The 13,292-nt window shown below is 48.8% G+C and overlaps 1 protein-coding gene and 1 pseudogene across 1 annotated transcript; both read right to left on the bottom strand.

Annotated features, from left to right (window-relative positions):
* Nucleotides 1–753: 753 nt before the first annotated feature.
* LOC134367156 (serine/arginine repetitive matrix protein 1-like) lies at nucleotides 754–3,200 on the bottom strand. Its single transcript, XM_063083804.1, has 6 exons — nucleotides 3,119–3,200; nucleotides 2,748–2,886; nucleotides 2,194–2,371; nucleotides 1,892–2,087; nucleotides 1,172–1,268; nucleotides 754–979 (listed from the first exon to the last, which is right to left on the bottom strand). Exons 1-6 carry the CDS (start codon nucleotides 3,198–3,200, stop codon nucleotides 754–756), a joined length of 918 nt encoding a protein of 305 aa, XP_062939874.1.
* A 4,701-nt stretch (nucleotides 3,201–7,901) lies between these two features.
* On the bottom strand, nucleotides 7,902–8,148 carry LOC134367738 (cytochrome c oxidase subunit 6B1-like; annotated as a pseudogene).
* Between the last annotated feature and the right edge of the window lie 5,144 nt (nucleotides 8,149–13,292).

A 13,292-nucleotide genomic window follows, 5' to 3' on the forward strand; every position in this document is an offset into this window, starting at 1 on the left:
CCCTCTATGATTCGGCTCTTTATGATACTATCTGTAATGCCCCTCTATGATTCCGTTCTCTATGAGACTACCTATAATGCCCCTCTATGATTCGGTGTCCAGATATTATCTATAATGCCCCTCTATGATTCCGCTCTCTATGATATTGTGTGTAAAGGTCATCTGTGATTGGCTCTCTATGATAATATGTGTAAGGCCCGTCTATGATTCGACTCTCTATGATACTTTCTATAATGCCCCTCTATGTTTCGGCTCTCAGATATTATCTATAATGCCTCTCTATGATTCCACTCTCTATGATATTATGTGTAAGGCCCGTCTGTGATTCGGCTCTCTTTGATAGCATCTATAACGCCCCTCTATGATTCGGCTCTTTATGATACTACCTATCCTATAATGCCCCTCTATGATTCCGCATCCAGATATTATCTATAATGCCCCTCTATGATTCCGCTCTCTATGATACTACCTATAATGCCCCTCTATGATTCGGCTCTCTACGATATTGTGTGTAAGGGTCGTCTATGATTCAGCTCTCTATGAATATATCTATAGTGCCCGGCTATGATTCAGCTTGCTCATATTATCTATAATGCCAGTCTATAACTCGGCTCTCTATATTATCTATAATGCTCCTCTATGATTCCCTCTCTATGATTTTATCTATAATGCTCGGCTATGATTGGCTTGTTGATGTTATCTATAATGCCCGTCTATGATTCCGCTCTCTATGACATCATGTGTAAGGACCCTTTATGATTCCGCCGTAGGGGGACATACTCCATCCGGGTGGAGGTTGCGTGGCTTGTGGGGGTCCAGCTCCCTGTGGGGTGAGGGGGTGCGGTCCAACGGGGGGATATGCTCTTGGGGATTGAGAGCGCGCTGGCCGCGGGGCTGAGGAGATGGTGATCGCCTCCTGCTGGGTAACGGCACGCGGCCAGCTGTGGGCACCTGCTCCATGGAGAGGGAGGGCTCTCGTCTGGGGAGCAGGGGATCCGCTCCGTGCGCTGGGAGGGCACATGGCCTGCGGTGGGTACCGGCTCCGTACAGCATGAGGACTCCAGACTTTGTTGGTGTCCAGTTGACGGGGTGGGGACTTGCTCCGCATCGCTGAGTGTGCAGCCCACGTGACAAGGACCTGCTCAAACGGGATGCCCGATCCTGATTTTACCGGTGTCCCGGTGAGGTCCCGCGGTCCTCTGGGGGCGACATGCTCTTGAGGGGTGAGGGCACGCGGGCCGCGGGGGTGGGGAGGTGGCGATCTGTTCCTGCTGGTAGCGGCGGGTGGCCTGCTGTGGGCAACTACTCTGTGAAAGGTGCGGGCTCGCGTCTCGCGTGGCGGGGCATCTGCTCTGTGGGGTGGGAGGGCGCGCAGCTCATGGGCATTCCTGCTCTGTGCGGGAACAGGGCTCTGGTCCCAATGTGGGGGACGTGGTCCTACCGGGAAGGCCTACAGACTTTAGTAGTGTCCCAGTGAGGGCACGCAGCCCATGGGTTTGGGACACCTCCTCCTGCTGAGTGAGTTGGCAGTCCGATCTGGGCCAGCCTCTTCCTGCGTGGTTAGGGCGCGCGGCCAGTGGTGGGACCTCCTCCATGCGGGCTGAAGGTATGGGGCCATGGGGGATGGGGGGAACTGCACCGTGTGTGGCGAGGACACACGTCTGTTTGGGGCACCTGCTCCGTGTGGCTTGAGGGCTACAGACCTTATCGGTGACCAGTTTAGGGCGCTGGAACCGGGTTGGGTACTTACTCCTGCGGTGTGAGGGCACGCGATCCGAGGCGTGGGGGAAACCCGCTAATGTGCGGCGAGGGTCCATGGCCCACCAAGGCACCTGCTCCGTGCAGCTTTTGGGTTCCAGACTTTATTGGTGCCCAGGTGAGTGCGCGAGACCCGCGGTGGTGACCTCCTCCGTGCTGGGTGTGGGTGCGGGACCAGCAGGGGGGCTTGCTCCGTGCAGGGTGAGGGCGCACGCCACGTCGGGGCACTTGCTCCATGCAGCTTTAGGGCTCCAGACTTCCCTGGTGTCCGGGTCAGACAGTGAGGACCTGCTCAGGTAGGAGTGACGGGGAGGGGCCCACGGGAATTCCTGTTCCGTGATGGTGAGGGCTTAAGACCTATCGGTATCCAGGTGAGGCTAGTGGACTTCGAGAGGACCTACATGCTCCGTGCGGAATGAGGAATCCAGACCTTACCGGTGTCTGGGTCAGGGTGCCAGGCCCACAGGGTACGTGCTCCATACGGGGTGAGGGCATGCGGACCGGGGGGACGTAACTGGTCGGTGAAGTATGAGGGCTACAAATCTTATACATGTCCCGGTGAGAGCGCGCGGCACGTGGGGGTCCTGCTCCCTGTCGGGTGAGGTCGCACGGTCTGCTGGAGACGACATGTTCTTAAAGAGTGAAGGTGCTCGGCCCGCGGGGACGGACCTAGTCCGTGAAGCGTGAGGGCGACAAATCTTATACATGTCCTGGTGAGGGCACGTGGCCCACGTTGCGGACCTGCGCCTTTCAGAGTGAGGTCTCTAGGCCTTACACGTAGGTGTCCAGGTGAGGCGTGCGTCCCTACCACGTAGGCACCTACTCAGTGCAGAAGCAGGGTGTGCTTCCCAAGGTAGATGAGCATAGTCCATTCGGATGGAGGACATACGGCCCGCGGGAGTCTCGTTCCCTGTGAAGTGAGATGATGCGACACTCGTGGGAATGTGGGCCAAGCGTATGGTGTGAGGGCTAACAGCCCTTGGTATGACGTTCTCAGTGCGCCATAAGGGTAAAAGGCCAGCGCGGGGAACTGCTGCACCGTCTTGGTTGAGGGCATTCCACTTGCTTCTGGGACCTGCTCCGTCAGCGCTAAAGGCGCAGGACCCGCGTTGGTGAGATCAGGTGACCCTGGAGGGGGCATGCTCAGTGCAGGCAGGGTGAGGGTGCGCGGCCGGTTTGGAGACCTGCTTACTGCGTTGGGGGACTAGAGACTTTACCTGTGTCCCCTTGAGGCACGCGTCCCACTCTAGGGACCCGTCAATGGTTGAGTGAGGTCACGCATCCCGCAGTGGAGTATCATGCTGGGATGTGAATGTGTGTTGAGGAAAGAGCAACACACAAGAGAACTTGTGTTACAGACGAGCTGGACGCAGAAGGGCAGGGCGAGCATCCAGGTCTTCTGGCTCCAAGTCCAGGAAGCATTTGTCCCCCACCAAGTTCATGGTCTGCTTGAATCAGGTCCCCTTTGGATAGAGCCCCTGCGTGCTTTCTATCAACAATTTTATAAAGTTCACACGTTAAAAAGTGTAAAATCCAGCAGTTTTTAGTATATTCACACTGTTATGCAACCATCACCATCATTTAATTTTATGATGTTCTAAACATCCCCAGAAGAATCACTGTGCCAGTTATCAGTCACTCAGCATTCTACCATCCTTCCAGCCTCTGGCAACCCCAAATCTACTTTCTGTCTCCCCGGATTTGCGTGTTCTGGACATTTCCTTTAAATTGAATCATAAAATATCTGACCTTGTGTGTGTGGCTTTTTAAACAGCATATTTTCAAGGTTTATCCATGTTGTAGCAAGTGTCAGTACTTTATTCCTACTATGATCTGAATATTTGTGTCCCCCCAAATTTGTATGTTGAAATGGTGTTAGGAGGTAGGGCTTTTGGGGAGGTGATTAGATCAGGAAGGTGGAGTCCTTGTGAATGTGGTTAGTGCTTTTATAAACGAGAACCCAGAGAGTAGTCTTGTCCCTTCCAGTGTGTGAGGAGACAGAAAGTGTCATCTGTGATCCAGAAGGGGGCCCTCACCAGACACTGAATCTGCCAGCACCTTGATCTTGTACCTCCAGCCTCCAGAACTGTGATAAATATAATATCTGTTGTTTATAAGCCACCCAGTTTGTGGTATTTTCTTACAGCAGCCCAAATAGGCTAAGACAATTCCTTTTTATTGCTGAATAACATTCCGGTGTATGAATATGCTATATTTTGTTTTTTCATTTATCAGTTGATGAGCATTTAGGGTGTTTCCATTGTGCTTAATATTAGGAATAATGCTTCAATGAACATTTGTATACTAGTGTTTGTGTGAACATGTTTTCATCATATACTCCTGGGTATACACCTGGGAGTGGAGTTGCTGAACCACATGGTAACTCTAGGTATAATCTTGTAAGAAACTGCTAAACTGCCTTCCAAAGTGACTGCACCATTTTGCCAGCAGTGTATGAGAGTTCCAGTTTCTACCCAGCCTCGCTAACACTTCTTATCTGTTCATTTGTTTTAATTTTAGCTGTCCTAGAGTGTGTGAGGTGGTAACTCATTGTGGTTTTGATTTCAGCATGTGGCTAATAACGTTGATCATCTTTTTGTGTGCTTGCTGGCCATTTGCATACCTTCTTGTAGAAATGTCTATTCAACTGCTTTGCCCATTTTTAAATTGGATTATTTGTCTTTTTATTATGGAGTTGTAAGAGTCCATTATATATTCTAGATACAAGTACCTTATTAGATATGTGATCTGCAAAGTTTTTCTCCCATTCTGTATGTTGTTTTTCCACTTACTTCGTGGTATCTTTTGAAGCACAAGAGCTTTTCATTTTCATGAAGTCCAATTTAAAATTGTTTTTCTTTGGTTTATTATGCTCTTGCGGTCGTATTTAAGAAACCATTGCCTAACCCAAGGTCACAAAGATTTATACCTATGTTTTCTTATGGTTCAAACACTTCCATTCAGTCTGCATTAGTCCATTTCTGCTGCTTATAACAAAATACACAGAACTGGGCAATTTATAAAGAACACGAAATTTATTGCTTACAGTTTCTGAGCCGGGGACATCCAAAGTCCAGGGAACACATCTGGTGAGGATCTTGGTGGTGACTTCAGTGACGTGGGTATCACGTTGTGAAATAGCAGAGCAGAGAGAACAAGAGACCAACTTCCTCATTCTCTCTCCATTTAAAGCCCTCAGAATCACGCCTCTGACCACCATTACTAATCCATTCACTACTGCACGGTCCTACAATCTAATCACCTCTTCAAGGCCCCACCTTACAATTACCATAATAGGACTTCCTACTGCTTAACGGTCACAGTGGGGGTCAAGTTTCTAATACATGAAACTTGGGGGACACATTTCAAGCTTCAGTGAATTTTGGGGGGACATAATTCAATGCACTACAAAGTCTATTTAGGTCCATTTTGAGTTAATTTTTGTGTACAAGTGAGGAATGGGTCCATCTTTATTGTTTCCATATGGGTATCGCTTTGTTCCAGCACCACTTGTTGGATAAATTCACTCTTAAAACAAATATCAGTAAACAAATAGAGATTATATGCAGATTGTAGAATATATTGGGTAGTCTAGATACAGCCCTCTTCTAAAACCATTAATGTCCCTTAGATGTGTCACATCATCATTATCTTTGATCTCTCTGGCCTGTGGTTTAGTGCTTACTTCATTTTTTATGCTTTTTCCTTCCTTTTTTTTTTTTTTAACTTATCTACCAAACTCTTACACATCTGTATGGAACACAGATATGCCTGGCTGTGAAAATCCTCCAGAGAAGATGGTCAAAGCCAAAGGCAGCCAACCAGGTGGATCAGTGAGGATTCTTTTTGGCTGCATAAAATACATAAAATAATAGTGTCTTAAACATGATAGAACTTCTCTTTCATGCTAAAGGAGCCCAGAGGTGGGCAATCCAGGGTTCTTCTGATGGACATCAGAAACTCAGGCTTCTTTTACCACCCTGCTCCACCAGCCTATTGTTTGACTTCCATCCTCAAGGTGTCATGGCCCAGTAGAGCTGCTGGTGCCCCACCCATCACACCTGCATTCCAAGCAGCAAGAAGGAGGAAGAGGGTGATACAGAAAGGGCCCATTTCCCCTGAGCCACTTTTAAGCAGCATCTCTGGAAGTTTCACACAATGCTACTTACATATTCTTGGCCAGAACTTAGTTTCGTGGTGCTATGGTCTGAATGTCCCCTCCAAAGTTCATGAGGAACTTAATCCTCAATATGGCATTTGAGAGGTGGGGCCTTTAAAAGGTGATTGGATTGTGAGGACTGTGCCCACATGCCTGGGTTCATTCATTCATGGAGTAATGGGTTAATAGTTTAATGGGTTGTCAGGAAGTAGACTGGGGGCTTCATAAGGAGAGTGAGTGAGCATGTTAGATGCGCTCTTGCCATGTGATTTCCTGCATTGCCATGGACTCTGTAGAGAGTTCCCACCCAGGAGAAGGTCCTCACCAGATATGCCCCCTGGACTTGGACTTCCCAGCCTCCAAACTGTAAGAAATACATTTCATTTCTTTATAAATTACCCAGTTTCAGGTATTTTGTTATCAGCAACAGAAAACAGAGTAGTACATGTGGTCACACTTAGCTGCTGGAAGAGGTAGGAAGCATAGTCTGCTAGCCAAGCATGTCACTGCTCTGTGTGACAAGTTAGTAAAGATAAAGGAGAGAATGGCTTTGGGTAGGCAACTAGCAGCATGGGAAGGCCTTGTTCCTGCAGCCTATGCAATGGTGTGTCTCCAACCATTCCCTCAATCATATTTGGAGGGATCAGAGCAACGACAAAATTAGAGGTCTCATAGACCACCAGTTATGGAGATAAGAAGAGCCTTGGAGTGCTGGCAGCAGCTGGAAGAAGTGCATTACTCCTGTTGTCATAGGAGGATGCATTACTTCACCGTCACCCATGGCGGGGATGCAAGGGAGATGGGGCCAGATGGGACAGGGTGGGCACTGTCTGTACCCAGAGGACAGACGAGCCCTGAGAGACCAGGAGAGGCAATCAGGAAGCCCTCCTCACACCCAGGAGAGTGTTTGCAAATACATTTTGCAGCTCAGTGTTCAGGTAGGCAGGATGCTGGGTGCCAGAGACTAAAGGATACTGGGCAGAGCCTAGCTTCTGAGGACCCACCATCATGCAGAAGGTGCACATTCAAGGTGAGACATCCAAACATCTTGCCTCCGAGGGGCAAGAGCAAGGGCAGGTTTCCAGTACTAGGATGACTGTCTGTTGCGAGTGAGGTAGGCTCTCCCATCAAAGAGGAACACGCTACACAGCAGAGAAACAAGACAGCTGCTCAGTGGCTGTGCAGACCAAGTCCTCACCCCTACCTGGTGGAAGTTGAACTTCCTGGAGCCTGGGTGTGTGGTCTCCAAGAGGATCCCCCTGGATGGTTTGAGCCACAGCTGAGAGTGTGGGATCAGAAGCCTCCGTAGCTTCTCTGTAGGAGCCAGCTTGCCTGGGGTGGGGTTCATTCTGCAGGTGGCTGTTGAGAGACCGCAGCTGGTGGGGACGGTAGTGTCCTGCTGTATTCCAGGGTAGGGGCTGCAATTTGAAAGTATGTCTGGATTAAACTCCAGACTCTCTTCTAGATCCTTTCAGTACTTAGCTATTTTCTTTGGCACAGGAGTATTGGTTCTTGTAATCCAAATCTTAACAAATGTCATTAAGGCAGATATAAAATTAAAATTTAAACTGCTACTCTGGTTTCAGGTTGTGGGATATACAGGTGTTAAACAATAACAGGAGGTGCTTGGGATCTTTGAAAAGTGACTTGAACTGAAGTCACTACTTGCTCTAAGAAAATGACAGTGTGAGAATAAAGAGGGTCTAGGGAGGACTTTCACTCACTTGGACGTGGAAGCTGTCCAGGGGTTGGACAAAGGAACTGTGGTCTTCAGCTGGGGCCTGGATGCTTGGAGCTGGGTTGGAGCTCAGACTCTCACCCCTTGGGCATTTCAGATGCCTCAGTTATTATTTATTTATTTTCACAGGTTTCCAATGTGTTTTTATTATTAGTTAAGTCATGCTTCAGGGTCACAGGGTAGGTCTCACTTTACCACACCCTAGGAGAAGGACAGAAGACAGAGGAGAGGTGAGGTGCAGCCAGATCAGATCTTCTCAGGAAATGTGCCTTCAGCCCAATAGTCATCCCAAGCTGAGACTCAGGCTATCAGGTAGAGGGACATGTACACACAGTGGTACCACTCACACACAGAAACATTGCTTTTTTAGTGGTCATTGCCTTCTTGCAGCGGTGGAAGTCCAGGTAGTTCTGGTCTGGTTCTGGATGGGTAAGTGGCTGTCAGAAGGAGCAATCTTGTAATTCTTGATTTTGGTCTTGATGTCTTCTGCCATGGTGCTGACTCCTCAAGATGCTCTTGAAGCACTTGAAGCTCAGTGCTGGATGCCTAAGTTATTGGTGTGGCTACCGCTGCATAACTGGGCCGCACCTGAGCCCTATCCTGCATGCCTGTTTGGGGGCAGGGAACCACTGACCGGGCTTTGGTGAGCTCCAACCCCAGACTTGCCTGGCCTCACGCCTGCTCGCTGTCCCACCTCAGCCCACAATTGTCGTGCAGCCCAAGGGTAGGGTCTGGAATGAGAGACTGTGCACTCTTAGTGCTCCAGCCCTTTGCTGAAAGCCACTCCACTGGGTATCTGCGCCTCCTGGGCAGGACCCCGCATTGCTCAGACACACCCGACATGCTCCCAGCCACAGGAAGGCCAAGGAAGGGCTCCTCCTGGCACTGCTTCCAATGTGGGATGCAAAATATGTTGGAGTCGGTCCCTTATGGCCGCCCAGACAGCTAGCTACAAAATGTTTCTCCTTTTGAAGCTCATTCCCCTGTTTGCAATTCCGTGTCTCTTCCCTCTCATCTCATTATAGAGGGGCATCCTATCCCACTCAGATCCCTGACTGCTCCCTTTGTCTACACAGCTTATCTTTCTGAGTTAAAATCCCAATGAGATGGGGGTCACGCTACTTTCCAGGAGTCTGGTGGAATTAGGAATGAAGGCCGGCACGTCTGATGGAGCCCTAGCCCCCCGGGGTCCCATCAGACAGAAGAGGCCAAGCGAAGGCCGTGCTGGACCAGTCAGTCAGCTCTGCCTGTGCTACGCTCCCTCTTCCCAGCTGCTTCTGGAAGGCGGTGCCTCAGATCCTGTGAGGAAACAGGGTGGGGTGTACTGAAGCACAAAGAGGAGTGATACGGACTGTCCAGGAATGTTAACTATGCAGGGAATGGGGACTGGGGAGGTGGGGAAGGAAGAAAGGGAACCCCTGCTCTCATGGATGATCTAATAACCACCGGTCTCTCGAGTCTGGACTCCTTCCTGTTTGGACTGAGCATTCAGATGGTTGCACTTGCATGTTAGGTAGAGGTGGCTTTGGGAAGGAGTGGGGATAGGAGCTCCTTACTTATCAGGTGAAGCCAGCACTGATGTGGCCTTAGGTCTCCCTGGGGGATGCAGGGCCCAAGGACAGGGCCCCTGGTTCATGTCCTTCTTCTGCGAAGCCCCAGATTTAGGGCAAGTTTAGCTCCAGACCCAACTGAATTCACTTCCATGTCAGAGATTCAGGCGGTAAACAGAGACCAGACAAAACCAAGAATCTTCCCTTTTCTTCCCTTTCTGTCATCTCCCCCAAAACTTGGAGTCACAGCCACTGGCTGATTTCTTCCCAAAGCTACCTCCCCACTTTCTTACTGAATTTTTCTTCAGATTCTGTTTTGTTTTGTTTTTTTTGGTGGTTGGCAGGTGCAGGCATCTGAACCCTTGACCTTGGTGTTACAAGGCTGTGCTCTAACCAACTGAGCCAGCCACCCAGCCTTCATATTCTGTGTTTTGTAAACTTTAAGACTGTTCTTTATTGCAGTACTTTTTTTGAAAAAATGATGAGTCTTCCAGTGCATTCTCAATATACTTAGACAAAAGCCAACACCATCCTGTGACCCACAGGGACCTCACCACAAGTCCTCCCTCTGTCCTCCTTCATTCATTCTCCCTGCTCCAGCCACAACATGCTCCCAGCTTCTAGAACCTGCCCCCATTCCTTGGCTGTGGCCTCTTCCTCTGTCTTCGAAGCCAGCAATGCTGGGTCAAGTCTTCACACTTCCATTCTCTCTCGTTCTGTGCAGTTGGTAAAGCCTCTCTGCTTTTGTGGACTCATCAGGTGACATTGGGCCAACAAGAATAATCCAGGTTGATCTCTCCATCTCAAAAATCCTTAACTTCATCACATCTGTAAAGTCTCTTTTGCCATGTAACAGAACATATTCACAGGCTCTGGAGATGAGGACGTGGACGTCTTTGGGGGCCCTTATTGGGGCTACCCGAAGTGTTTGGCCACTTTCACTTATAAACATCAGCTCACCTCTTAGATTAATCACAGCTCTGAACTTGATTTCAAGTAAAATCTTCTTCACCTAAGCCAAGGCTTCTGTGGCTGCCCCCTCCCCAGCCAGAGGGGCAAGGACATTGCTTCTTATATGTCACCCTCTCAAGATTGTCACCCCATGAGGGCAGGGCTTTGTGTTGCTCTTAGTGTTTCCAGTGCCTACAGCAGGCAGAAACTTTGCTCACTAAACACTCAGCCAGTGGACATTGAGTGAGATTCATCACTCTGACACAACTCTATGTTATTCTTTTGATTGAGATATAATTCATATACCATAACATTCACCCTTTAGAATGGAAGATTCAGTGGTGTCTATTGCATTCACAAAATATATTTACTAGTATAACTACCAACCCTAGAACATTTCCAGAACCCCAGAACCCATTACCAGTCACTCTCCATCCCCCCATACCCTATCCCCTGGCAACCACTAATCTACTTTCTGTCTCTATGCATTTGCCTCTTCTGCACATTTCATATAAATGGAATGATGTGATATGTGGTTTTCTGCATCTGGCTTCTTTCACTCAGCATGATGTTTTGAGGTCCATTCACATTGTTGCGTATGTCAATGCTTCATTCCTTTGAACTCAGCATTACCTTTGCACATACCTGAAGGCTGTGCGTATAGGTTAAGAGTGTAGGAAGACTCTCCTATCATTGGCCCCTCTTCTCTAAATAATATGCAGCCAAATGAAGTTCCTAGAGCGACCATACTGATGGTCCAGCAAATATTTCCAACCTTCCTGAGCACAAGATGACCCCATTGCTGGGGTCTCCTTAACTGTCTTCAAACTTCCTGTCTTCCTTCCTGTCCTGGAACTTCCTGTTCTAATACTTCCTGTCCTCACAATTCCTGTCCTCGAAATTCCTGTCCTTGAACTTCCTGTCATACTTCCTCTCCTTCAACTGATCTCACACTTCATGTCTGCAAACTCCCAGTCCTCAAACTTCGTGTCCCCACACTTCCTGTCCTTGAACTTCCTGTCTCATACTTCCTGTCTTCGAACTTCCTGTCCTTGAACTTCCTATCTCATATTTCTGGTAGTCCAACTGTCCTCACACTAACTGTCCTTGAACTTCCTGTCCTCAAACTGTCCTCACATTTCCTGTCTTTGCACTTCCTGTCTCATACTTCCTGTCCTCAAACTTCTCCTCACACTCCCTGTCTTCCTACATTCTGTCCTCAAATTTCCTGTCCTTACTGACCTCAAACTCAATGGCCAGCCTCATATCATAAGTAATAGAAAGCAGTGGGGGCCTGTTAGTCCGTTTTTGTGTGGCTATAACAGAATACCTGAGACTGGGTGATTTATAAAGAACTGGGATTTATTTGGCTAATGATTCTGGGACAGCTGCATATGTCACGGGCCTCAGGCTCCTTCTACTCATGGCTGAAAGTAGCAGGCAGCTGGTGGGTACAAGCAGATCACATGGCAAGAGGAAGCAAGAGAGAGAGAGAGGAGGTGCCATGGTCTTTTTAAGCAACGAGCTTTCATGGGAACTAATAGAGTGAGAACTCACTCATTAATCCCCCCTGCCCCAGGGAGAGCATTAATCCATTCATGATGGATCCACCCCATGACTCAAACAGCTCCCAACACTGCCACATTGGGGTCAGATTTCCATGTGAGTTTTGGTGGGGGCAAGACATCCAAACTATCATTCTGCCCCTGGCCCCCTAAATCTCATGTCACTGTCACATACAAATACAATTATTCCATCCCAGCAGTCCCAAAAGTCTTAGCTTGTTCCAGCAGCAACTTCGAAGTCCAAAGTCTCATCTGAGACCAAAGGCAAAACTTCCAGCCATGAACCTGTAAAAATCAAAACCAAATTTATCTACTTCCAAGATACAATAGTGGAACAGACACTGGCTACACATTCCCATTTCAAAAGGGAGGAGTAGGCCAGAAGACAGGAGAAACAGGACCCAAACAAGCCCAAAGCACATCAGGATAGACATTAAGTCTTAAAGCTCCAAAATAATCTTCTTTGATTCCAAGTCCTGCATCTTGGGCACAATGGAGCATCTGGGCCCCCAAAGCACTGGGCAGCCACACTCCCAGTGCTGTGCAAGGCATAGCCCATTGAGCTGCACTGGTGCCTGCAGCTTTTCCAGGTGGGTGTTCCATGTTGCCAGTGGCCCTACAGCTCTGGGGTCCTGGTGGCAGCCCTGCTGTGTTGGCTCTCCTAGACATTTCTCTGTTGGGGGGGGTCTCTGTGGGAGCTCCGATCCCACTTTCCTGCTTGGCATTGCTCTAGTAGATGGTTTCTGCAGTGGCTCCACATGTGTGGCAGGTATCTGCCTTGGCCCCCAGGCTTTTCTGTACATCCTCTGAAATTGGGGTGGAGGCTGCCATACCTCCACAGCTCTCATGTTCTGCCAGCCTGAACATTTAACATGATGTGGATGCCACGAAGTGTACTAGTCAGGGATCTCCAGAGAGATAGAATCAATAGAATACATTATAATTATATGAGAGGGATTTATTAGGAGAATTAGCTCATGTGGCTATGAAGAAAAGTCCCACGATAGGCTGTCTATAAGCTACATTCCAGTAGCGTGGCTCACTCCAACTCCAAAGGCCTCAAAACCAGGGAAGCTGATGGTATTCTTGGTGTAAGTCCTGGATCCCTAAAGCTGAAGAGTCTCAAGCTCTAATGTCCACAGACAGGAGAGAAGAGTTTATCCCAGCTCCAGCAGATCAAGAGAGCTTCACCTCTTTCTTCTGTCTTTTGTTCTCTCTGGGTCCCCAGCAGATTGGATGGTTCCCACCCACACTGAGGGTGGGTCTTTCCCACCCGGTCCACTCAGACTCTCATACTAATCTCTGCTGGAAACACCCTCATGGACGCACCTGAAAAGACAGTTTTACCAGGTGTCTCAGCATTCCTTCATCTAACCAAGTTGGCACCTAGAATTAACCTTCACAAAAAGGTTTCCAGCTTCTGTTCTCCAGAGGTGTTACACAAACCACACTTGGGGCTGCTTGAGGCAGGGATGCTGCAGCTGGAGCAGCTGGGATGCAGGGAGTGGGTTCCTGAGGGAAGTGGTGCCCCAGGTCTGTTCTCTGGGACACCTTGGGCCTCCTATGCCTCA

This window comes from Cynocephalus volans, chromosome X (genome assembly GCF_027409185.1).
Source record: "Cynocephalus volans isolate mCynVol1 chromosome X, mCynVol1.pri, whole genome shotgun sequence".
Classification (NCBI taxonomy): Eukaryota; Metazoa; Chordata; class Mammalia; order Dermoptera; family Cynocephalidae; genus Cynocephalus; species Cynocephalus volans.

Bases quoted from the DNA above. Each gene is read 5' to 3' on its own strand.
- LOC134367156 (XM_063083804.1), bottom strand. From the start codon at position 3,200: ATGAACTTGGTGGGGGACAAATGCTTCCTGGACTTGGAGCCAGAAGAC. The intron at 2,887-3,118 runs GTCTGTAACACA...TGCCCCCTCCAG, and splicing joins TGCCCTTCTGCGTCCAGCTC to GGTCACCTGATCTCACCAAC. The intron at 2,088-2,193 runs GTAAGGTCTGGA...ATCACGGAACAG, and splicing joins GCACCCTGACCCAGACACCG to GAATTCCCGTGGGCCCCTCC.